General features: G+C 39.7%; 3 protein-coding genes and 1 long non-coding RNA gene across 12 annotated transcripts; 2 read left to right on the top strand and 2 right to left on the bottom strand.

Annotated features, from left to right (window-relative positions):
- Nucleotides 1-3: 3 nt before the first annotated feature.
- zc2hc1c lies at nt 4-2,629 on the bottom strand. Its single transcript, XR_829194.4, has 3 exons — nt 2,465-2,629; nt 712-2,267; nt 4-604 (listed from the first exon to the last, which is right to left on the bottom strand). It is a non-coding gene; the product is annotated as a zinc finger, C2HC-type containing 1C (long non-coding RNA).
- A 74-nt stretch (nt 2,630-2,703) lies between these two features.
- On the top strand, nt 2,704-18,920 carry LOC105026423 (mutL homolog 3 (E. coli)). Of its 5 annotated transcripts, XM_010897876.5 has the most exons (13): nt 2,708-2,779; nt 7,476-12,153; nt 13,879-13,980; nt 14,072-14,148; nt 14,357-14,461; nt 14,633-14,717; nt 15,087-15,155; nt 16,292-16,400; nt 16,613-16,769; nt 16,880-16,903; nt 17,942-18,020; nt 18,131-18,279; nt 18,425-18,920. In XM_010897876.5, exons 2-13 carry the CDS (start codon nt 9,468-9,470, stop codon nt 18,500-18,502), a joined length of 3,720 nt encoding a protein of 1,239 aa, XP_010896178.2. In that variant the 5' UTR covers nt 2,708-2,779; nt 7,476-9,467; the 3' UTR covers nt 18,503-18,920. The 5 variants fall into 5 exon arrangements, 4 of the variants coding, with proteins under 4 accessions (XP_010896189.2, XP_010896178.2, XP_010896180.2 ...); XM_010897878.5 differs by lacking the exon at nt 13,879-13,980; XM_010897887.3 differs by lacking the exons at nt 13,879-13,980; nt 14,072-14,148; nt 14,357-14,461; ... (6 more) ...; nt 18,131-18,279; nt 18,425-18,920 and adding an exon at nt 4,533-4,622 and having other exon boundaries at nt 2,704-2,779; nt 7,476-8,399.
- Nucleotides 18,626-20,744, bottom strand: LOC105026424 (transmembrane p24 trafficking protein 10). Its single transcript, NM_001303929.1, is given in 5 exon segments — nt 18,626-19,125; nt 19,280-19,406; nt 19,837-19,910; nt 19,990-20,110; nt 20,493-20,744. Coding segments are annotated over 5 exon segments (624 nt in total). The 5' UTR covers nt 20,673-20,744; the 3' UTR covers nt 18,626-19,003.
- On the top strand, nt 19,886-24,393 carry fosaa (v-fos FBJ murine osteosarcoma viral oncogene homolog Aa). Of its 5 annotated transcripts, none has more exons than XM_010897885.5 (6): nt 21,029-21,256; nt 21,350-21,453; nt 21,589-21,685; nt 22,336-22,514; nt 22,821-22,928; nt 23,147-24,393. In XM_010897885.5, the coding sequence occupies exons 4-6, from the start codon at nt 22,371-22,373 to the stop codon at nt 23,810-23,812; spliced, it is 918 nt and encodes a 305-aa protein (XP_010896187.1). In that variant the 5' UTR covers nt 21,029-21,256; nt 21,350-21,453; nt 21,589-21,685; nt 22,336-22,370; the 3' UTR covers nt 23,813-24,393. The 5 variants fall into 5 exon arrangements, with proteins under 5 accessions (XP_010896186.1, XP_010896187.1, XP_010896183.1 ...); XM_010897881.5 differs by having other exon boundaries at nt 22,287-22,514; nt 23,147-24,392; XM_010897884.5 differs by lacking the exons at nt 21,029-21,256; nt 21,350-21,453 and adding an exon at nt 19,886-20,161 and having other exon boundaries at nt 22,287-22,514; nt 23,147-24,392.
- The last annotated feature ends 293 nt before the right edge of the window (nt 24,394-24,686 follow it).

The raw sequence follows: 24,686 nt of genomic DNA, 5'->3' as shown, positions 1-24,686 counted from the left end.
TCTGATTAATATCTTTAATTGTTAATGCACTATAAAAAATACCAGTTGGCCTTATTGGTTTTCATATCAATCCCTTAGCTTACTATCATTTTGTTAGACAGCATTTGATACTGTAGGTGTACGGCATTTACAAGTAGATATGACATACCCTTTTCAAAGGCAGTGTAATTTCAAAATGCATAATCTTTCAAACAAGTTTGGAAGTCTTATACAAAACTAGAACACAATACCTGTATATCTTTCCCTATTTCAATTTCAGTAAATGGAGAGGCTATTCAGTCACTAATCCAATATATCAGGGAGTTTTCTAATTAGATTATGGCTTTAGATTTGCATGCTTTTTGTAAACATACAAAATCTGAAAATTATTTTGTTAGTGGCGGTGGCGTGGAGGTGGAGGACGGCTCTTGATGTTCTGACACTTTGGGATATGTCGCTCTGCTGGCCCTGGAGCAAACCGACGGACACAGTGGGGACAGGTCACATAATCATCATTGACTTGGATAGGTGGTTGGGGCTGCATAGCACCTACTGCTGGAACACGGGCCTGGCGTAGATTTTGAATGAATGCCTCATGTTTCTTCCTCCAGTTGCTCTTCTTTAGCTGTAAGTCAAATACAAAACCATATTAACCAGGGGTACATGCAGGAAATAAGAAAAAAAACCTGTTATTTTGCATTATCATATATTGTACATTAGATGTAAACTTACCACAGGAGACTTGCTCCTTGAGTTGGTTTTCATGAACTCTTCGAGATCAGTTCCCTTGGCCCTATACCTGGAAGAGTCAAAGACTTTGCGGCTGGATTGCTGTGTCCTCTCACAAACCTCATGGTGCTTCTGTAGTCTCTCTGCAGCAAATTTCCTGAGACAAATACTGCAAGGGATGAGCTGGAGGGTAGAATTATCAGTCCTCTCCAAAGAGCTGAAGTCCACTTGCTGTCGTCGGCCTGACTGAAGGTGAAGAGAGGGTGATGTGTGTGAAGCTTCTCTAGATATTCTCCTGGAATGAATTTGACTGCTCTCTGGCACTGTTTCATGTGCAGTCCTGAGCTGTCCTTCCTGAATCAATCCTCTATGAGATATGTCACGCTCTCTCCTCATGTCATCAGCTGAAGCATATCTCTCTCTAGAAGATCTCCAGTCGTCCTTTCTAATGACCTCCCTATGTTGTCCTTCCTCTTTCACTTTCTCCCTCTCCCACCTATTTCTCTCAGATCTTTTCACCCACTCCCAATCTGTATCGTTTCGATGCAGCCTTTCTCTGTTTAAATCTCTATCTTGTTCCTTTTCTCTACCCCTCCAACTTCTCTCTTCGTTTGGCTCACTCTGTAGCTTGGTCTTTCTTTTGTCTCTACTCCACTTTGGCTTGTTCACCATCTCCCTTTCCATTCTTCCCAACTTCTCCAAATCCTTTGAAAGTGACCTCATCTCTCTTCTTTCCCTCTCTTCTTTATCTCTCTGCCAATCAATATCCTCCAGTTTTTTAGGCCTAAGAATCAACCCATCCCTTCTTTCCATTTCTGGATCTCTCTCCATTTCCCTTCTCTGGTCCGTGGAGGCGACCTTGCTAAAATTCCACTCCTTTTCTCTTTCCAGTTGTCTCCTAATATCCCTCTCTCCCTTGGTGTTATCGACAGAGACAGCTCTTCCCCTCTGCTGCATTGCACCGAGAGTTTTCAACAGCTTCTCTTGAAGTTTGAGTTTATCTATGTCGATTTTCTTTGCCATCTCACACTCATAATCTAGCCTCTGCTTCTCTTCCTTTGATAGTTGATACCACGAAACCTTTGTACTGTTTGGGTTATCTTCCAAGGATGGTGAAGGATCCTCAGCAGGCTTTCTGTGGCTCGCTAAGCCAATTTTTCCAACATACTTTGGTGAGGAAAACTGCAGAGGGAGTCTTTGAAACTCATTAGGTTTACAAGCTGCATCATAGTTATTTGACCTATCTATTATTAAAGTTCTTTTATGGTAAACAGGCTTTAGTGGAAATGGCCTGTCCACTCCACCTGCTTTCTTAACCGAGGCAATATCACTGGGTTCCTCTGGGGATACGTACTTCCTTCTTGACGGGTTAAGTTTTCTGCTAAGGGTGGAATTTGTGGACTGATTGAAAGTCTCTTGGGAATATGATTGCTGGGTGTCATGGTAGCTCATGGTAGTCTGTTCCCCCTTGGTCTATGGTTGTTCTTGAAGACTAGTCTGATGTTTTAACGGGAGATGCAAAACTCCTGAGAAGTCCTTCTCCACAACTGGACTTTCTCCTTAAAAAGAAAAGTATTAGATTGAGAATGTTGAACCATTTGCAACCAATGCATAACTAATTATTCCAACTGGTTATATACATTTTTGGTATATAAGATGACTGGATATTTGCAGTACTAGTTGAGAAGATAAGGCCTATGCAATTAATGTTAGCAATGACAACTAGTAAAGTACTATATGTGACATATGGACTCACCAGATGCTCTCCTTCTTGAATAGGTGGATTTCTTTTTGTGGTTTACTTTAGCATTTACTGTTGTTTAGCAGTGGCTTCTCCAAGACCTGACTATTTAACTTTTTTACATTTAAGTTATGAATAACAAAGTATTTGGAACATGTAGACACCAGTAACTGGCCCAGAAGCTAGCAAACGCCGCTTGTTTGTTGGTATACGTTGCCTAGAAACATGGTCATTAGCTAATGTTTTCTGATTGGATCATTAATGCCATCCGGAAGCAATAACCGGATATTACAAGGCGTCTGAGTTCAAATCGGTTCAACGCTCCCCAAGGTAATACTTGTTTTTATTACTGCAGTGCTTCCAGGTGATAGTTAACTGAGCTAAGGTATGAATTACTAAACGATATCAGCAATTACAACAGTGTCTGCTTGCTGTAAGGAAGATCACAGATTTGGTTAGCAAGCTACGACTAGCTAGCTAAATCGAGCTAAATGGAAAACAGAGCTGGCTAGTACAGTCAGTTGTGGCTAAGCATGATCATGCCTGTTGTAGAGTACCTGTCTTAGTTTTGTTGAAGCTGCTCAAAATAATATTTTTTTATCAGACGGATTCCTTCAGTTTTCACATTTATTGACCATGCCATTACATTCTCCATTCTTTTTCGAAATTCGAAACTATATTTATATTTGCTGTATTATTTTACGGCTCGAGTTGTATAATTCTGATGGAGTTAATATAATTGGCTACGTGCGTGTTTATACAAATCTGGTTTATGGAAAGGGTTAAGGTTTGGGGCAGAAGTATTCAATTTGTGCCTTACAAATTGGTTATACTGCTAGTTTTCTGTACCTAAATTGCACCCTGCGCTAAATCCGGCCCGGATTAGAGAGGAGCTATGAAAATCAAAATTGAACTGGCTTCCAGGTCCAGAATTGATTTTCAGTCAGGGGTTTGGGTTGGGTTGGAACAGACTCTTGTGCAGAACTCAATAGCCGGATGACAAGGAGACCAGCAGTGGAGGAGCAGGAATAGCAGGGAGCATAGACTAGAAGGGTCAGAGAGATAGGTGGCAGCCAGGTATTGTAGGGTTTGAGGTAAGAGGAAAAACCAGTGGGATGCAACACCCCTAACACCAACAGCAGCTGATGTTTCGTGGATAGGAGGTGGTAGCAAAGGTTACATTTTGGATAGCAGGCCTCAGTGATGGATACTGAGGGACTGTAGGCCTGAGTGATGGATACTGAGGGACTGTAGGCCTGAGTGATGGATACTGAGGGTCTGTAGGCCTGAGTGATGGATACTGAGGGACTGTAGGCCTGAGTGATGGATACTGAGGGACTGTAGGCCTGAGTGATGGATACTGAGGGACTGTAGGCCTGAGTGATGGATACTGAGGGACTGTAGGCCTGAGTGATGGATACTGAGGGACTGTAGGCCTGAGTGATGGATACTGAGGGACTGTAGGCCTGAGTGATGGATACTGAGGGACTGTAGGCCTGAGTGATGGATACTGAGGGACTGTAGGCCTGAGTGATGGATACTGAGGGACTGTAGGCCTGAGTGATGGATACTGAGGGACTGTAGGCCTGAGTGAACTGAATGGAGGATGTTGTTTTTCGGTTTGAGATAAAGGGATATGTAAATGGTATATCACAGGTGCATATAAAATGCTTGTCTTAAAGATCTTATAGATTCACTATGGGATATTAAGCATTTGTGAAATTCTGTATCTACTATATATTTATAGGAATAACCATAAGATAGAAAAACAATGTTCAGCAAAGAAAATTGCAGGTGTTTTAGCTATATATCATACAAAATGGGTGACATAAAATATAATTAGATACTGTGTTATGCAAAAAAAAAAACAACAGGGAACCATTTGTATAACTTATTACAACTACTGTCTGAAATAATACACCGACTAAATCTTTAACCAGGATAAGATTTTTTTCAGGCAGATAATGCATGTGACATGGTCAATGTTCCCCATGTTTGGGATTGCAATGAGCTAAATTGGTGCTTAGCTACTAACATTTGTGTTTAATTTTCACCTTATTAATCTTATTTCTATTTAATTTAGAGAGCAGTGATGTCGACTGAAGAATTAATTTCAGTAAATTATGAAATATTTGGGAGAGTTCAAGGTGTATTTTTTCGAAAATACACTCAGGTAAGAATACATCAGTACGGCATTAGTCATTAATCAAATATTATTGTAATTTGAAAGTGTTTTGTACCTGTGCCAATGCTTACAGTAACACAAGTGGTGAATTGACTGTGTAAAATAGGGACCATGCCAGTTGTAAGGACTAAGATGCAGCAGCAGCAGAAGGCATGTACAGGTACAAATTAGTGCCAATCACTGGTGTTCAAGATTGTGATGATACATTTATAATGATATAACTGACTTCCGCATGTCAGCGTTCATAAGATAAAACAGACACTTACATTCTCTAAGCCCTTCCCCTGGACATATCAAATCCCTTTCATTAAAGAAATTTCATTTCATAGCAAGAAGGCTCTTTGTGGGAAATCCTTGCGCACCCAAACACAACTGTCAGGTTTCAGACTTCTTATACAGATGGAGAACCTTACATTACTCCCCAGAGTAACCAGAAACATTGACTGAGAGCACATTGTGATTAACAGGGTTAATAGGGTTGTCTGCCCTGCTCTGAGACCTTGCCAGCTCAGTGATTTGATCTAGCAGACTTTTAGTTACTAGTCAGAGGCTTCCTACTGCCCAGGACTAACAACTAAAACGCATTTAAAGGAAATCATGCTCTAAGAGTTGCTTCAAACAATAAGGGAATGTAATCAGGAAATGCTTGCAACTATTGTGGGATAATAATAGAATACATTTGAACTTGGGTTGGCAAAAGCAAAGAAATTGTCAAGCCATTAGATTGTAAACAACCCTACAAATGTATACAAATTGTGCAAGTTATTTTTATGTCTGTTATAGATCATTGGGATATCTACAGGCATGCTACGGCATCCACACTTAAACCTCTTGATGCTGCTTTTCATTGCACATAGGTTTATCACAGGTGCAAGCTACAGACCTCACCACTATGTTTTATATCAAAATGTGGGTTGGGTTTAAAAAGAGACTGAAACAATTTGATAAGTTACAGAAGGAATATACTGTTAATGTACAATGAATAACAATAAGGAATGTCAATAACACGGCTATATGTAGCGTAATGGGTGTTCGGACACAGGGACCAGGACAAGGCTTCAGGGACATTCAGAGCATTTTATTAACAAAAACAGAAGGGTCAGGGGAGGAGGAAAGTATACATATACTGTAGTTAAGCGTTAAGTAACCGGGTCAGTATGTGTATGTGTTTGTATGTAGTACCGGTACCTGGTATAGAGGTCCTGGAAAGCAAGGAGCTTGGCCACCTGCACCACCCTCTCTAGTGCCGTTGCCTCATTAAGTGGTGATGCAGCCACTCAATGTTTTTATTGGTGCAGCTGTATAACTTTTTGAGCATCTAAGGGCCAATGGAAAGAGGCACTGAATGCTACTCATGGAGGTTCTCAGCTGTATGTATGTATGGTTTGATTTATTGTCTGTCACTCAGTCATGCTAGCAGGGGTAAGCAGCAATGGTCTAGAGACCCTGTAGAGCTACACTACATTCCAAAGTTTTGGGGTCACTTGGAAATGTCCTTATTTTCCATGAAAACATACATTACATGAGTTTGAATAGGCAATATAGCAAGTTGAATAGGAAATATAGTCACTGACAAGGTTTGAACTAATAATCGTGTCCTTCAAACTTCGTTTTGGTCAAAGAATCCTCCACTTGCAGCAATTACAGCCCACTTCGGCATAATAATAATATTTATTTATAGAGCACTTTTCAAAATCAGGTTAAGAAGTGCTACACATTAGAATTTCAAGAAAAACATAAATTTAAGTAAAATCAGTTGTCGATTTGTTGAGGTAATCTGAAGAGATTTCACCTCATGCATCCTGAAGCACCCCCCACAAGTTGTATTGGCTTGATGGGCACTTACAGTCAAGATGCTCCCACAACAGCTCAATGGGGTTGAGCTGTTTTTCTGCTGTGACTGTGCTGGCCACTCCATTATAGATAGAATACCAGCTGACTGCTTCTTCCCTAAATAGTTTTTGCATTGTTTGGAGCTGTGCTTTGGGACATTGTCCTGTCATAGGATGAAAGTGTCTCCAATCAATCGTTGTCCACAAAGTTTAACATGGTGTTGCAAAATGGAGTGATACCCTTTTTTCTTCAAGATCCCTTTTACTCTGTACAAATCTCCCACTTTACCACCACCAAAGAATCCCCAGACCATCACATTGCCTCCACCACGCTTGACAGATTGCGTCAAGCAATATCTTTCATTTTGTCTGTCCATTAGACTTTTTTTCCAATTTTCCTCTGTCCAATGTCTGTGTTCTTTTGCCCATCTTAATCTTTTCTTTTTATTAGCCAGTATGAAATATTGCTTTTTTTTTTTTTGCAACTCTGCCTAGAACGCCAGCATCCTGGAGTCCCCTCTTCACTATTGATGTTAAGACTGGTGTTTTGCAGGTACTATTTAATGAAGCTGCCATTCGAGGACTTGGGAGGCATCTGTTTCTCAAACTAGACACTAATGTATTTGTCCTCTTAATCTGTTGTACACTGGGGCTGGATTAGCAAACGCTACGTACCATTGGACCAAAGGACTGATAGCTGCAGATTTTGGGCCTCTGAGTATCTATTATGTAGATATTCAATTTAAAATCAGCCATTCCCAGCTACGATTGTCATTTAGAACATTAACAATATCTGCACTGTATTTCTGATCAATTTTATGTTATTTTAATGGGGGGGGGGGGGGTCTTTAAAAAAAGGACATTTCTAAGTGATACCAAACTTTTGAAATAGTGTACATCAAGGATTATAGTGCTGTGAGCTGGATACAAAAACATATGTTGCTGGATTCTAAGGACATACTCCTGAGTAATGATAACCTCTTTCTTTCTTGATGTTGGTGTTTTTCAGGCAGAGGGGAAAAAGCTAGGCTTGGTTGGCTGGGTGCAGAACACAGAGTCAGGAACTGTGCAAGGACAGCTTCAAGGTCCGAAAAACAAGGTGAGACAGATGCAGGATTGGCTGAAGTCTACTGGGAGCCCGAAGTCACAAATCATCAAAGCAGAATTCAAGAATGAAAAGAATGTTGAGAGCTTGGATTACTCAGCATTCAGTATAATTCGCTCTTGAGTTTAGTTTACATTGTATTATATTCCTGAAGGAATGCGTGTCTATTTAAAATGTTCCTGTAATGAAAGCTAACAAAAATGTGTTGTAAATAATTCTAACTTTATTTAATTTATTTAAGGCCTAGATATTAACTCTGAATTGTGTATTAACATGTATTATTTAAAATCCAAAAACAAAAATACAAATTTTTTCTTCATTATTTTCATTTTGTTTATTTTATATACCATGATCTTATCCTGGATACCAGTTTGTTGAGCTAATATTCCACTCACCGCCAAATGACTAGTAGTGACAAGGAGTGCAATGTTCACTAAATACACTGTTTTCCTGCTGTAGTGTTATCTGAGTGGGTTCTTAATTGTTCTAGGAATGGAGTAACAAGCTACATAATGAGTCAATGAATTGCATTGCAAGCTGAATGTTCTGATTTGTATAATGGAAAAGCCAGCGACAACAAGACCCCTTGAGGAAACTGCTGCTTGCCTTCAGACTTTCTTAATTCCGCTGTTACCACTTCCCTTATAACTTCCATCAGTGTCCAGCTGATCATGTGATTGGGTTTTATAAATAGCTTTTTGTGCTTTAAAGCTCTTGCGATTCTTCAAAAAGTGTTATTAGTATTTACATAATGCATTAATATAGGTAGTAAACGTTTGTGTTGAAAATAAATTCAGTAACAACAGCCAAGCAAGATTACAACATGAACAACGACAATGCACGTAAAATATAAAATAAATTCAGTTGCTATCGATACATTGAAAGTGTATAATCTATAGTACTCTTTATTATGCAACCTAAGTGAAGTTATAGACTCATCACATAATGTTCAAACTCTGGGTGTCTTTTAAAAGGGTACTTAATATGTAATATACGGACATCCTCATGAAAAGTTGATTGGTTGTTGGATTACGCAGGCAGCCCAATGTTGGCTCTTTTTCGCTAAATGTCTTCAAATTAATCTTATAATTGGTCAAAAGACTAATGAAAAAAATATATAAATCTGAATGTGGTCCGCCTTTGTAAATCAGTCAATAAAAACGTTTGCAAATGCAATGTATCGCCTTCAAATGACATAAGGCCTCAACTGTGTTTATTTCATAGGTCCATCGTTGATTTCTAGTAAAACTTGTATTTGACTCGTTTTAAAGACTATTTGCCATAAAACCCAACCAAGCAATACGTAATTGCGTTTCTAATTCAGGTTGTTTGATCTCTCCCATATTTCGTTAAATTTGCTTCTATTAAAAGAAAAACGTCTGCATCGGCGTAACCGAAAATAAAACATCTGGTATTATAACCTGCAAGTAAAACGTTTGACATTTAAATACGTTTGTTTTGTTATCTCGTTAAAAGAGCGAAGGAGCTTCCTGGATTTGAGCGGAACGATTTACAACGGGTTGACTGGTCGTTCACGCCAAATGGGGGCAGTGTTTGATACGTGAACTTTACTGCGAGTGAAAACGGCATGATATGAAGAAGCTGCCCTTCACAGTGGTATCAGTCCTTAAAAACAAGCGTTGCGGTTGGAATTAATGTTTCGTAAAAGCAGACTTTAACGCTGTTCCATCTCCAGGCTGATCGTATTTCTCAACTTAACGGTTCCTGCTCAGTTGTGCTGTGGAACGTTTCGTCTTTTGGAATGCACTGTAGTTTGAACCATAACCAGTTAGTACCATGCTAGCTGGCTATACTTACGTATGCAAGAAAGCTAGCTAGAAAGTGCAGTGGCCCATTGTTGCCGTTATAAATTAACAACAGTCTAAAGTTGTAAGTATGATTAAGTATTTGTCAAAAGAAGTTCAAGCAAAGCTTCGGTCTGGAATCGCTATATTTTCATTACAGCAATGTCTTGAGGAGCTTATTTTGAACAGTATTGATGCTGGTGCAACATGCGTGGGTGTGAGGGTGGACATGAAAGCCTTCAAAGTGCAGGTTATAGATAATGGCTCCGGGATGGACATTGAGGATATGGAGTATGTTGGAAACCGATATTTCACAAGCAAATGTAGTTCTTTAGAGGACCTGGATAATCTGAAATTCTATGGATTCAGAGGAGAAGCTCTTGCCAGCATTGCCAGTCTTGCCATGCTGGTAGAAATATCATCTAGGACCAAAATCTCTGGGAAGACTCATGTGAAAATCTTCAAGGAAGGCAAGAGTTTGGACATGTTTGAGGCTGAGAATACTCGCCCCTCGGCAGGGACGACTGTCATTGTTTGTAACTTCTTTTACAACATGCCAGTGAGGAGAAAAAGGATGGATAGCGTGCTTGAGTTTGAAAGGATCAAACAGAGATTTGAGGCTATTTCACTCATGCACCCCACTGTCTCCTTCACGCTGAAAGATGACTGCACAGGGACTATGGTGATGCAGCTTTCCAAAGCACAAAACACTTACTACAGGTTTGTTCAGATCCATGGTTTAGGGAGGGCCCAAAAGCTTGGTGAAATCAGCCACTCCCATGCACAGTTTGAAGTAAGCGGTTACATAGGAAGGGAAGGCCACTACAACAACACCTTACAATTCGTCTTTGTGAATGAAAGACTCCTTCTCAAAACCCATATCCACAAGCTGCTAAACCTTCTCCTGCGCAAATTAGGCAGTTCAAGTAGGCTCAGTGACAGCCCTGTTACACCTGCTATTTGGAGTCCACAGCAGAGAAGAGGGACAGAGCTACATGGAATGTATGTCATCAATATTAAGTGCCACTACTCTGAGTATGACATATGCTTTGAGCCTGCCAAGACCCTGATTGAATTTAAAGCCTGGGAAACACTTCTAGTCTGCATAGAAGAGGCTGTGAAAGCATTCCTGAAAAGAGAGAACTTGGTATGTGAACTCTCCCCAGAGGATATCCTGGATGATGTTTCTCAGAATGTGTTTAGTGGTCAAATGACTAGCGCAGATGGAGGTAAGGACTCAATTGGAAAAGATGTACAACCACAGATGGAAGGTGTTGCCCTGGAATGTAACATTGGAAGGACACTTGCATCTGAAGCTGTTCATAGAAGGCCCACGGAAGGTTCTTGCAAGAAAGAATGTGTGTGCCAGTCATACGATGGAGTTAAATCAGAGGGTGACAAAAAAGACGAACAAGGTGATGGTGAGGTCCCTGAGGGATGTGAACAGGAACAAGTGCATTATCCCACAAACAGACAAAGTGAACCAAGCTCAAGTGACACACTGAGAGAAGCTCTCCAGTTTGATTCAAAAATGTATTCATCAGTTATAAATTGCTCAGGATATGAGTCTTACAAGGACATTACGAAGGAGAATAAGTCTGATGCATATATATCTGAAGGTTTTTGTGCTGAATCCTCTCAACATGGTCTTATTTATACAAAGAGTGAACATCAGAAAATTAGTTTAAAGGGGGGAACAGAGATAAATAATGCAAGAATGCAGGTTTCCCCCTCAAAATGTGTTGTGAGGGCACCAGATTCTGTCAGTGATTCAAACCATTCGGAGACAGTCTCCATCAAACATTCACCGCCTCAAATACAGAACAAAGAACATAATCTTGGTGAGCAAAAAAATATTTTTATATCAGACCCATACATTCATAGCAGTTCTATCTCTCCAAAATATACCCATCACAAGAGTAGAAAAGGACTAGCTTTAGAATCTAGTGAAATACCTGCCACAAAACGAAAGTTGACTGTAGTGGAGGGCCCGGGGCTTATTAAAATTGGTGAGAAAAAAAGTAAGGACTTGCCTAATGCCATCCCTGCAAAGATTTCTAAATTAATGTCTTATCAAAAGCTGGCTTTACATAAAGAGCCTGGATCTCTGGACAGGTTCAGAAGAACATATGGGAAGCCTGCTAATTCCAAACCACTTTCCAACAATGTTAGCAATAATCTAGCAATGGATGCCTCAATTTCCCAGACAGAATTCGCGGCAATTAATGCCAAGACTGTTTTGCCCCTTCATGAAACAAATCAAGAAAATGACATTAAAAAGTCACGTCTGGATCAAATGAAGGACCACAAAAGCTCATTAACGCTATCTATGTCCATGAAAGTAAATCCTCTTACAACACAGAGTCGAAGCAATATGTCATCTCTTGCTGCCAAACTCTCTCATTTAAAACACCTAAGAACAGGGGTTACAAGCAGTGCATTCGAACATCCTCCAAAGGCTACTTCAAGTGAGGATCTCGGTTTCCCAGAAACTGTAACAAACGGTACTCTTCTAGACATCAATGCTGAAGAAAAATACAATGACCGAAGCCTGAATCTTAACTTCAATACTAAACTTCCACTGGATGAAAAAGAGGAAAACAAAGTCACAGCATCAAGCGATTGGCTTCATCACTATGACGACGCCGTAGGGAAACTAGTATACGTCAACAAAGTGACAGGACTCAGTAAATATGAAGCGCCTCCTGCTGAAGAGACACAAGCGCGCTGCACGTCAGATGTTTCCAACATGGCAATCAGTGTAACCTCCAAAAACGGTAAGAACATTTTAGGACGTATTATTCGTTTCGTTGACAGTTTAGATCCTAATATTGGATGTATTATATTTGACAGTAACATTAGCTTTGGATTTTTGAAACAGGTTTGAGGATGTACAATGGATTGAAGTATTACTTGTGTAACAGTGTGATTATATAATCTATTTAAAATAATCAAAAACTATTTTAGTAAGGAAAAATAACTATTAGTTTTTGCATCAGTTAACCCCATTTGTGTAGGTATGCCTGAATTGGGAAGTATGTCGATGTGACTTGCCTAAAACAAATTGAGTTCGCTTCATGAAGTCAGTATGAAAAAAATTTAGATTTGCGTATGTTTTCTTTATGACCACCTCTTCCTCAATATGTCTGTATTTCAAGCACAGATTCAACTGTAAAGACTGGGAGATTTGTTGAAAGTGCTGAGCTACATAATTATGTTTGAAACAGAATGGCACAATCATAAAACATGGCAACAAAGAGAAAAAAAAAAGAACTGACCCCTGTTCAAAAGTCTGCGTGTCCTTAGTTCTTAATGCTGTGTATTTCCTCCTTTAGCATTAATGACAGCGTGCAGTCTTTTGTAATAGTTGTCTGTGAGGCCCCGAATTTTTGCAGGTGGTATAGCTGCCCATTCTTCTTGGCAAAATGTCTCCAGGTCATGCAAAGTCTTTGGTCGTCTTGCATGAACCGCATGTTTGAGTCTCCCCAGAGTGGCTCGATGATATTAAGGTCCACAATGGCCACACCAGAACCTTCACCTTTTTCTGCTGTAACCGCTGGGGGGGTCAACTTGGCCTTGTGCTTAGGGCCATTGTCGTGCTGGAAAGTCCAAGAGCGTCCCATGCGCAGCTTTCGTGCTTCACAGTGGGGATGGTATTCTGTTCACTATAGGCCTTGTTGACCCCACTCCAAACATAGAGCTTATGGTTGTGACCATAAAGCTCTATTTTGGTCTCGTCACTCCAAATTACAGTGTGCCAGAAGCTTTGAGGCAACCAAACCGTCTTTTTCCAGAGCAACCTGTATTTCTCCTGTGGTTACCTGTGGGTTTTTCTTTGTATCCTGAACAATTATTCTGGTGGTTTTGGCTGAAATCTTTCTACTTCACCTATCGTTTTATATCCTTTTCCATCTTTATAAAGTTCCATTACCTTGTTACGCAGGTCTTTTGACAGTTCTTTTCTGCTCCCCATGATTCCGTATCCAGCCTGCTCAGTGCATCCATGTGAGAGCTAACAAACTCATTGACTAATTATACACAGACACTAATTACTATTTAAAAAGCCACGTGTGGGAAGTTTCGTTTTTAATGGCCATTTTCACCTATTTGTATCACCTTGTGTGTCTGTAACAATATTTTCAAAATCAATGCCAAAATGTCACAATTTCTGCCAGGGTATGCAAACTTATGAGCACAACTGTATGTTCAATCAGTGGGTATAATAAATTTTTCACTATGGTTTGTGTTCTTAGTTGTCCATCATTGAAATCAGGAATTAACTTGTCGTAGAATTAATATCTAGGTGTGCAAATCTTTTAAAGACTTTACAAAGACTCACAGTTGTAATTACTGCCAAAGATGATTCTAACATATATTGAGGACTGGATTTGTACTGTATACAAATACTACATTACTTTTATTTTTGTAATTTAAATAAAAGAGTATTTTTCTTTCTCCTTTTGTTAGTGTATACCACCTTGCTTTCTCTCATTCCACTTCAGGGGTCGAGTACAGGTGTTACCCATTTCAGATGAATCTAGTCTTGCCCTTTCTTCCCAAGTCCAAGCCAGGGAGAGTGCTTAGTTCAGGGCCTGATAATGGAGGTATTTTGGAGGTTTTCAGCAATAACTTAGATCAGAATGCTGCATGTGTGTATTATTAGCCCACAGTTTATGTTCTTGTTGTTTTTAATAGATGACATTCTCAACCCTAATTCACTGTCCTCGCTGTACTCTTCGTGGGCTAACCCTGTGTTTGCACGACCTCCTATGGTAAGCCAGATGTTAAAATGTCACACCAAAACAAATAGACGTCCTGCTTCAGTCCAGCGACAAATGTCCTACACAAAATTATTTAGGGACTTCTATTCATTTACTTTTTTATTATTATCAAATGGATACATTGAGGTTGGTCTTGTCCAAAAGTGTGTTGTCTTTTCAAAACAAAGTGCATTATTCCTTATTTTAACTGTCTGGCCAGATTGGTGTGGACATATCAAGTGGAAAAGCTGAAGGACTGGCTGTGAAGATTCATAACATACTCTTTCCATACCGCTTCTCCAAGGACATGATCCACTCAATGAAGGCAAATATATAATTAGCCTTTTATTCATATTATAGTTGTTGGCTAACCTTGTCCTCAGGCAATTGTACCAAGCACAAATTTGGGTGGAATTGTCTGGGAACAAGATCAGTTGTTGGCTGATTTACAATAGTGATTTGTAACAGTAACAGCATGTTACTTCTCATCTTTTAGGTTATCCATCAAGTGGATAAGAAGTTTCTTGCATGTCTAATCAACACACAAGACCATGAGCCTGCTGCCTGCGGTGAAACTAATGGTAAACTGATGGTTTTTGACAACAGACATTGAAAATAGACTGTCAGTCCTCAACAAGAAAACCTATTGAAATATAAATATTATAGATAATGTTATTAGTTATTTCAGTCAAGGTGTAGTTGTGTCATCACTTGTCAGACTATCAGCAATATTGCTGTAGCTCGAAGGTGTAGGTCCTACAAAATTCAAAGAATTTCAGTAAATTTTTTATGATTAAGTTGACACACCCTGTATTCAAGCGTGTCGTGGATTTAGCTTTTCACCGTTTTTTAAAGTAATGTACTTTGCTTTCTAAGTGATGTGGTCTTATTTTTTAAAAAATATCTAATTTAAGGAAAAAAGATAAATCATACTTTTTATTTTATTTCAGGTAACCTTTTAGTGCTTGTGGATCAACATGCTGCACATGAGAGAGTTCGTCTTGAGAAATTAGTTGCAGGTAAAACCTTTTTTTTTAATGTAATTTACTTATTCCATGCTTTTCAGGATGGTGAAACTTTTCAGTGTAAATGTTAAGTAACAGCATATACACTGATGAGCCAATACATTATGACCACCTGCCTAATGTGCTGTTGGTCCTCTGCGTGCTGCCTGAACAGGGACTCTACAAGACCCATGAGGGTGTCCTGTGGTATCTGTAACCAAGATATTAGCAGCAGAACCTTCAAGTCCTGTAAGTTGTGAGGTTGAGCCGCCGTGGCCTGGACTTGTTGGTCCAGCACATCCCACAGATGCTCAATCAGATTGAAATCTGGGGAATTTGGAAGGCAAGGCAACACCTTGAACTCGTGTTCCTCAAACCATACCCGAACAATGTGTGCAGTGTGGCAGGGCACATGATCCAGCCAAATGAGGCCACTGCCACCAGGGAATATCATTGCCATGATGGGATGTTCCTGGTCTGCAATGATGTTTAGGTAGGTGGCACCTGTCAAATTGACATCCACATGAATGCTCAGACCCAGGGTTTCCCAGCAGAATATTGCCAAAGATCATCACACTCCCTCCACCAGCTTGTCGTCTTCCCACAGTGCACCTTGGTGACATCCCTTCCCCAGGTAAACGGCTCTCACGTACACGGCCGTCCATGTGATGTAAAAGAAAACGGGACTCATTGGACCCGGCAACCTTCTTTTCCTGCTCCACGGTCCAATTCTGATACTTGTGTGCCCATTGTAGGTGTTTTCACTCAGGTCTTTACTCCTGCATCCAACACTTTGACCAGGAGATCTGATTGATTGCTTACCATCTAATCTACCAGACCTTGATAGATGTTAGGATATGATCAACATTATTCACTTCACCTGTGAGTGGTCATAATGTTTTGGCTCATCAGTGTGTAATGTACAATATGTGGGGAAAAAATTATGGAGCTTTATAATTGTGAACTGCTCACAACTGCTAACATTTAAGAAATGCTAAATTGTTGGCAAGATGTTTGTGATGTGTACATGTACTTATGTACAATATATTGCCTGCACGCTTCTTTGCCACAGAGTCATGTAATGAATATACCTGGTGATTGAGGAACTTAGTTGGAAGTATAATCTCACATTCCGCTGTGTAATGATGCAGATTCATACGAGGATGACTCAGAGGCAGTGGGGGGGAGGCTGCTGTGTTCATCCACTGTAACCCCGCCACTGGAGGTCAGCGTGACAGAGGACGAGCTGAGGCTGCTCAGGTAAGTGTTCTGCTACTTCTATGTAGTCGAGTAACCCTGCTGACCATCCAAAAGACATGAAGTGGGTGTGTGCAGTTGATTAACCCAGCTGTTAACCTAAGACAGAAGCCTTTACGTCTCCATTTGGTGTTTGGGTCCATAGTGGCTGATTATTGGTGGCGCCACAGCGTCTGCTATTTTAATAATGGATTCTAGAAATGTCCTTCCTACAGGTCCTGCCAGACCTTCTGGAGGGCCCTGGGTCTTAAAATGCAGTTTTCACAGACAGAACCCCTGGTGCTGGTAAGAAAGGTGCCAATGTGTTTCACAGAGAAGGAGAGCAATGAGCTTCGCCGAGGGAGGCAGTCGGTCATCAAAGGCATAGTGGGGGTGATCTCAGTATTCTCTCTTGTCAGCAATGAGATATTCAGTTTTTCATTATTAATTAAAAATGATACCCATATTTCTATAAATGTTCTCTTTATTCAACTTCCTACCAGGAGTACCTTCAAGAGCAAATTGAGGTGAGCATGAATTGTCTACTGCCTTGTTGGAAAGAACGTTGAATTGGGTTTAATACAGTGCCCCTTTGCAAACAGTGGGACAGTGTAGGACTTTCTTCTTCCTTTGGCTCTATATGCCAAAAGTCCTTTGGCTCTATATGCCAAAAATTATTTTACGGTTACAGTTTAGATTCTCAGCTCGGATTTCAGGGCATTTGGGTACACACTGATTTTACAATTCATGATTGACACTTATTTATGAATGGTTGACATGACACAGCTTTCTTTACTCCAATGTTTCAAGAATTTTGGGAAAACTTTTCATTTTATGGTTAAGAAGAAACAGCTTTGTTTGGCTTATTTTTAGACCTATATAATAAGCATTTTATATTGTATTTTTCAAATAAATATGCAGTGTCTAACTGTCTCAGGCAAGTTAATGAAGTTTCAAACATAATTTTTTTTCAAAAGAAAAAATATTTAATCTACTCTCTCCAGTACGTAGTAGGTTGACGCAGATGTGTATTTGTGTGGGGGATATTTCCCAAGTTTAACCACATTTTAATAAACTTATACCCAATAACATTTGTTACCGACAAAATATTTTGATATTTAAAAGGGCTATTATCTGGACATCTTTATGGTTGGAGGGTCCTTACTCAACTAGGTGTAGAAGACCCTCACAAATTAGCACTTTTATTTTTTGGTACTTTTTTTTGTTTTACGTGGACATTGCTTTGAATGTTTTAAATAATAACTTTAGATCAAGCAGTGATCCTGTCAGTTAGTACAGTGGTAGAAAGTAGCAAACTCTATGTATTTCATACCTGATATTCTGTATTTTTTTAATGCTTTAACATCAACCACCCACAGTTCCCTTATTTCAGTTGGCTTGTGTGCGGGCATATACAAATACCCTCAGAATTTAAATAGTTTGATTTGAAATCCCAAAGTAGATACAAAAGAATGAACAATGGCTCACAGTCCCAATACTTAGTGCTCTGTAAGTTGTGTATGGATACAAGTTAATTTCTCTTTGTCTGTTACTGTTTTTCTCAGTCACTTCGTTCAACTGGCAGAGTAAAAGGCACATTGCCACTTACAGTCCATAAAGTCCTAGCCTCCATTGCATGTCATGGTAAGTGTCATTTCAGTTAATTGTTTGTATAGTGATCATACTTTTGTATACAGTGCTCATGTCTTTGTTATACTACAATTAGTGTCATATGTGTATGATGACCCAAACAGGTGCAGTCAAATTCAATGACCGCCTCAGTAAGGAGGAGTGTTGCAGCTTGGTTGGCTGTCTGTCTTTATGTCAACTGCCCTTCCAGTGTGCTCACGGCCGCCCATCTATCGCCCCACTGGTAGACATCCTACACTTGAATGACCAAGAGGTACCGCAATTGGCAAACACTAAATCAGCCATGATGTGGTCACTGCAGACACATTTTGCTTAGCTTCTGGAAATATGTAATGTTAAGTCCTGTTCCACAGTCAGAAGATGCTCAAAGGTATTTTTTTTTCCTTTCTGTTTTACAGGAACCACACAAACCAAACCTCAGAAAATTGAGAAGGATGTACAAAGCCTGGGTACTTTATGGAGATGTTAAACTATAAAATGAATGAATTATCTATTATTTAAAATAAGACATACATTGGTACTGTTCATCTTTTGGGTATTTTTGTGCATGCTGTAATGTTTATAACAAGAATACAAAAAGGACCAGTGAAATTAGATCAGTGAAAATGTATTTTTTAATCAAAAACACTACCATGTACCTGACATACTGGGAAAATATGTTTTGCATAACAAAAGTTGAACATTTGAAGGGCTGTTTCTTGTACTTGTATTTTTAAACAGTATTTACTGAAACAAGAAAATCTAAGCAAAAATAGTACATGACAATGTTAAAATAATGGATCTATGTTCTGTTTGTTTTTTAATTAAAACAGACGGATGAGGGGCTAGTACAAAAAACTGAAGCTGTAACAAAGATTAAACTGAAATAATTTACAATTGTAAGGTGGGGCTTTTCCAAAAACCAATCTCACAAACAGGTCACCCAATACCATTTCCCAAATGTCCTCAACATGATGGTCCTTGTTTTAGAGATGGCTTCACTCAATCAGCTTCTTTGCCTTGAAGAAACGTCGCAAGTAGAAGACCTGCCATGTTGCCAACCCAATTAGACAGCACATGGAAAAGATGCTGAAGTACAGAACACGTGTGTTGGTGGACTCTGCAATGTGAGGAGAAAAAATAGCAGCCATGAGGTTGTTTAAACCAAGGTTTACTCATTTCACAATGCTTGGCAAAAAGAGTCTGAAAATGCTCCAGTCACATGAAGCCTTGGACCAGAAAATGTCAACTGGACGCCTTCACATTGCACTTACCATTGGTGTCCCTCATTTCCTCTTCCCTTTTCTTCATGTAGGCAAAGTCATTAACAATGGACTCCGACAGGTCTTCCAGGCGTCTTAGTTCAACTTCTAAGGGTTTCAACTTCTCAACTTTTGCAATCTGAAAAGAAAATCAGTTGTGTATAGCGTCACAAAGGGACACTTTTTGTGCCTTAACATCGCAATATACAGAATAAACCCCACTGGAATGTCCTTAAGTCACATTTAATAGAGTATGATATGGCATGAGTGTGTGACATTGTGGAGTAGATAAAGGCAGGATTTTTTTTTTTATAGCATGTCAGTTTTCATGATACACAGCAGCTGAAACATTTTTGTTTCATCAGTCTTGCTCCCTATTTTTGTTTTTTCAATGCTTTTACTGACAGTAGGAATCAGATGAGACACAGGTATTGAATGAAGCTCCCTGGCACAATGTCATGCTCCATGTATATTGGCATGGAGCATGACATTCTTATGCTGACTCATGGCAACAACCCCCCCCCCCCCCCCCCCCCCCCCAAAAAAACAGAAAGGCCATTGGAACTTACCTCTTCATAGTTCTTTGCCTCCACACCATGCTTCATGTCTAAATTGACCAGCAGGTCTGGGACCTTCCCAGTACCTAGACCCCAACAATAGAAATAATGATTGTACACTCCCAATACTTTCTGAACTGCTGTGACATCTGGTTAAACACTCACCAAAGGGGGATTTGCTTTCAAAGCAAACCTCAAACATATCATAGTCCTCTGTTGTAAATGCAAACTTCCCCTTTGACGCATCATCTTTGGAGTACAAGGTATGACCTGAGGAATCTGTGATCTGAAATGGAAATTAAACATATGGTGAAAAATATGGCTCACCCAAACACAGGTGGGTGAATTCAAATCAACTAGCTGATGTTATGGTTACATGACTACATTATTTTCATAGATATTGATGACTTAAGTTATTTACAGTATTCATTCGAACCTACATGACAGCATGTTTTTTTTCTAGTTCCTATACCAAATGTAAGCCGGCGTTAGCGAACATGGTCAATAAAAATGTCAACTGATATTTTTAAACCGGCTAGCATGATGACGCAAATGATGTGTCGGACTTCCATTTCAAATACTAAAGTTAACTACAATTTTATTGCAAGGATTTCATACAGTCTAGCTAGCACAGCTAATGCATCTAGCAAGCTAGCTATACGTGTTACCTTGAGATTGGTTTTCGCATTGGGTTGTTCGCTAACTTCGTATTCGCCTGTGACCAGTACGTCTTTGTGGATTTCTTCTCGCAAACATTTTCTAAGATTTACCGGTAAATAAAACGTAATAGAAAAGGTCAAATCAAAAAGTACCGGAAAAAGTATTAGTAATGCACAAAATCTAGACATACTGTAGCTGACTGTACACTACAGCAGTAACAAACTAGCTCGACGCTAAAACGTAGGCGCTCATTCAGTTCCGGGTTAAGTCACGTGATTTGTTCTCTGCTGCTATGTGTAGCGAGGGAACGCTCATGAAGACGAATCAAAAATCTAAATCATCATAATTTTCATATTTCGTATCCATTGTATTTTCTGTTGCTTGTCTTGTGTCGCTTCATATCAGATCTTACTACAAAATAAATAAAAAAAACAAGTAATGTTGTGTAATTATTGTATTAGCCTACACTGTGGTCCATTACTGGCAGATCGAGCAGGTAGCTAATACGGTTTTGTTAAAAATGTAATTTTGAAAAAGGATTCCCTGGACGTCAGTGTCCTTATATGGAATTAAACATGGTCGAGAGTGGTGCGTCATCTGTAAACCAAATCACAACTACATTATAGGGCAATTGAAGCGTGCTGTTTTTTTGTGCGAAGGCAATAGCACAGACCGTGTTTCTGAATTTATGAATGGGCATGCTACGTGAAACTTAATTGTGGTGTTTGTTGTATTAACGCATTTCTAAAAGAGAAACAGTATGCTAACCTGGGTACATATCAGTAATGTGCAACTCAGTTATATGATATTGAGCATTTTTCAGATGTGTATCTAAAATATGCTAAATGTGTGTTTTATTGTCCAGTGCCTCCCCTATGGAAAGATGGTACAGCCTCTGTTCATTCATAAAAGTCTAGCGGAGTAGGCATATAAAAGGAGGGGCTTGCACACGAGTCTATCAGTTACCAGGTATAAACCTGGAATAGAAGCTACTGGGGGGGGATAAAAGCTGCATTTTGACGAAAAGGGTGATTGTCATATTTGCTAAAGAATATTTTAAGACATGTTTCTTAACTCTGACTTCGATTCAATGTCTCGCTGCAGCACAGAATATTCTGTTGGGGATACCCTGACGACGTACTATCAGAAGACGCAGGAAGACTCCAGCTCTTCGGCTTCGCCGTCAGAGAGCAGTGCACAGGTATGAATTTATCATGTGGTGATGCAATGATGTATAATATTCAGAACGATTATTTAGGTAAATGTGGTTCAATGCAGTCCTTTATCAATGTTAATCTATAATAGCATTCATTTGAATGAAATCCATGATAGGATATTATATATTTAGTCTTCATGTATATTGCCGGAATGGGTCAGGGGTAATATTCTACCTTACAATTCCTGTTCATATGGTAAATACTCTCCCTCCTATTCCAAAATCCAAGTGTGAGGCATTGAAAACGCAATAGCATGTTGATGCAGCGGTTCATTGAGAAAAATAAATCCATTCAGGAGCCTCCACAGCATCCATGCGTCAGTGTTGACGTCAGTAACAATGATAAAGTCAAATATTGATTCGGAGGAGACTATTTTTAGATGTCTAGATATATTTTAAGAAATCCCATAGGTTGCATGCCATGTCAATGAAGCACAGACATTTCCAATTCAAATGTAGTAGCAAATTGCTTTGTCTGTCATTAGAATTTAAATGTTTATTGACTAAATGTACAGTGAAATAATTGAGCAAATGCTGATTAGCATCAGTGAGAGATCATTAACTGTGAAAATGTAACCCTTTGCAGGATCTCTGCCCAGACATGGATATACCAGTCACTCCATTTGTTCCAACAGTGACTGCAATTTCGACTACCCCGGATTTGCAGTGGATGGTCCAGCCAACTATTATAACGTCTGTCTCCCCATCTCTTGGTAGCAAGCAAACCAATGAAGCGCAAAGCTCTCACAAGGCAACACCCAAAGCAGGCGGGAACAGTGGAAAAAACACTGTCAGGAAGGGGAAAACCGAGCAGGTTAGTTAGAGCGCTTTTTTGATCGCTAATCAAACAAAATACATTGTAAACATCTAAATAAATTCCCAGCAGTTGAGGAGAATTGCATGCGCCCACAAAGCAGTATGTTTGGCTGTGTGCAAAAAATCGGGGAGAGCATTTATATTCAGGTCACATTGAGTCTGCAACAATAGTCTATTTTTAGACGCATTGCAGAGAGATGCTTTCTCTACTCTCCAGAACGGGAATTGGCAACGGAAGTCTGAGATTAGGAGATGAAATGAGCAGATTCTTCACAGTGCGGGCGTTTTTCTCTGAACCCAACAGCTCTCTCCGGAGGAAGAAGAGAAGAAGAGGGTGAGGAGAGAGAGAAATAAAATGGCTGCAGCCAAATGTCGCAACAGACGGAGAGAACTTACTGATACACTGCAAGCTGTAAGTTAAGCCTTGGATACCAGGATGACTATAATACCATCCTCTTAAATAGTCATCTATAGTGGTAGGCTAGTATGGTTCTTGTGTGCCTGGGCTGAGTTTGTTTTCCATGGAGGGTTAATGTGAAAAAGTTTGAATATGGATGCACTCAGTACTGTAAATTGATTTGGAAAAACCATTTAACTTTCTTGTGTTCTTTATTTTGGATCTTTTCAAAGGAGACTGATCAGCTGGAGGAGGAAAAAGCAGCTTTGCAGACAGAGATAGCTGACCTCCTCAAAGAGAAAGAGAGGCTGGAATTTATCCTTGCTACTCATAAACCTGTGTGCCAAATTGCAGAAGAATTTGACATTTTCCAAGAGCCCAATGGGTCTCACAACATCCCTCCCAGCCCAGAGGGGGATAAGCTCACTGAGGACAGTGCCCAGGAAGCCCCTTCGCTCCAGGACATGGGCATCCCAAGTGACCCATCCATAGCAATCTCTGGAAACTCAGACATCTTACTCTGTGCTAATGCTGAAGAGAACATCTGTGATCTAGAGCCCTCTTTGGACATGAAGGAGGGGCTCCTGGACAATCTGCTGCCCAGCATGGAGGAGAAAATCTCCATTGAGACTGCTCGCTCTGTCCCAGATATTGACCTGAGCGGCTCTCTTGGGGTTACGGACTGGGAAACCCTGTACAAATCAGTGTCTAATGACCTAGAGCCCCTGAGCACTCCTGTTGTGACCTCCACCCCCACGTGTAGCAGCTACCTGTCTGTCTTCACGTTCTCCTGTCCCGAACTTGACTCTCTTGGAGAGGGGTTTGACGGTCGCAAAAGTGGAGTGGGAAAGGCGGAATCTGTTGATATCCTCAACTCTCCAACCTTGTTGGCCTTATGATGGAAGCAAAGTTGATTGGGTTATCACTGAAATTGATATTCCTGACTGTGATAGGATATCAGAGTCCTGCTGTGGGGTCACCACTTCACTTTGAGGATTTCATCTAGGAAATGTGTTGTTTAACTAAGCAAGTATAAACTTCTTCCAGAAACCATTGATGTAGCTGAGAGCATGGCTATACCTTTTGCTGATGGGGATGAAGTTTTTGTTCTGGTTTTAAACGCATGCAGAGGTATTCCAAATATTCATATTTCATGCTGTATATCCTTGATCTGGTACTGGATATAATGCTGTATTGTAGAATTGACTATGTTTTGTGCTTTAATGGGAATAGTATATCAATAGCTATGAATGTTGTATTCAATTTATGTTTACTCCATGTTCAGTACCTGCATACATACATACCTCAATGTCATCCACTGTGATTTGACCTCATTGTTACAATGTTAAGGGTTTTCCATGAAAACATCCAATGTTAAATCTATCAAGATGTAATTTATGATAATTTATTTTTTTACCTCAGATTTTGACTTGTTTGTGAAATAAAAAAACAAACAGTGAATGGGCATGGAATGCTCATTGATAAATATTCACATTAAATATTCATTCATGTGATGTTGAGTATTTCTTCTATCTATGTTATCACCCATACCAGCTGGTGTTGATTTAAGTTTGACGATTAATGTGTTTGCTTGTTTGTTGATAAATTCAACAGCCATCTCAAGATTTAGAAACAACTTGCATTACATTTGATCTGCAAGTTCGTGTTTGTTTTATACCATCGCAAAAAAAATGAGGACCCTTTGCCAGGCTACTTTGTAAGGCCTTGAGTTACGATTAGGTTTACTGTTATACTGAGGTTTAGGCTAACTGT

The sequence above is a fragment of the Esox lucius genome, chromosome 15 (genome assembly GCF_011004845.1).
Source record: "Esox lucius isolate fEsoLuc1 chromosome 15, fEsoLuc1.pri, whole genome shotgun sequence".
Taxonomy (NCBI): domain Eukaryota; kingdom Metazoa; phylum Chordata; class Actinopteri; order Esociformes; family Esocidae; genus Esox; species Esox lucius.
The sequence above is the reverse complement of the archived record's forward strand: the minus strand, read 5'-3'. Positions and strand labels throughout refer to the sequence as shown.

What these genes read in the sequence shown, in the direction of transcription:
- fosaa (XM_010897880.4), top strand. Translation starts at nt 21,548, where the DNA reads ATGTTTCTTAACTCTGACTTCGATTCAATGTCTCGCTGCAGCACAGAA. An exon ending in CGTCAGAGAGCAGTGCACAG is followed by an intron (nt 21,686 to 22,286) that starts GTATGAATTTAT and finishes AACCCTTTGCAG; the next exon opens with GATCTCTGCCCAGACATGGA. An exon ending in GGAAGGGGAAAACCGAGCAG is followed by an intron (nt 22,515 to 22,820) that starts GTTAGTTAGAGC and finishes TGAACCCAACAG; the next exon opens with CTCTCTCCGGAGGAAGAAGA.
- LOC105026423 (XM_010897876.5), top strand. Translation starts at nt 9,468, where the DNA reads ATGATTAAGTATTTGTCAAAAGAAGTTCAAGCAAAGCTTCGGTCTGGA. An exon ending in TTCAGGGCCTGATAATGGAG is followed by an intron (nt 13,981 to 14,071) that starts GTATTTTGGAGG and finishes TGTTTTTAATAG; the next exon opens with ATGACATTCTCAACCCTAAT. An exon ending in TCATCAAAGGCATAGTGGGG is followed by an intron (nt 16,770 to 16,879) that starts GTGATCTCAGTA and finishes ACTTCCTACCAG; the next exon opens with GAGTACCTTCAAGAGCAAAT.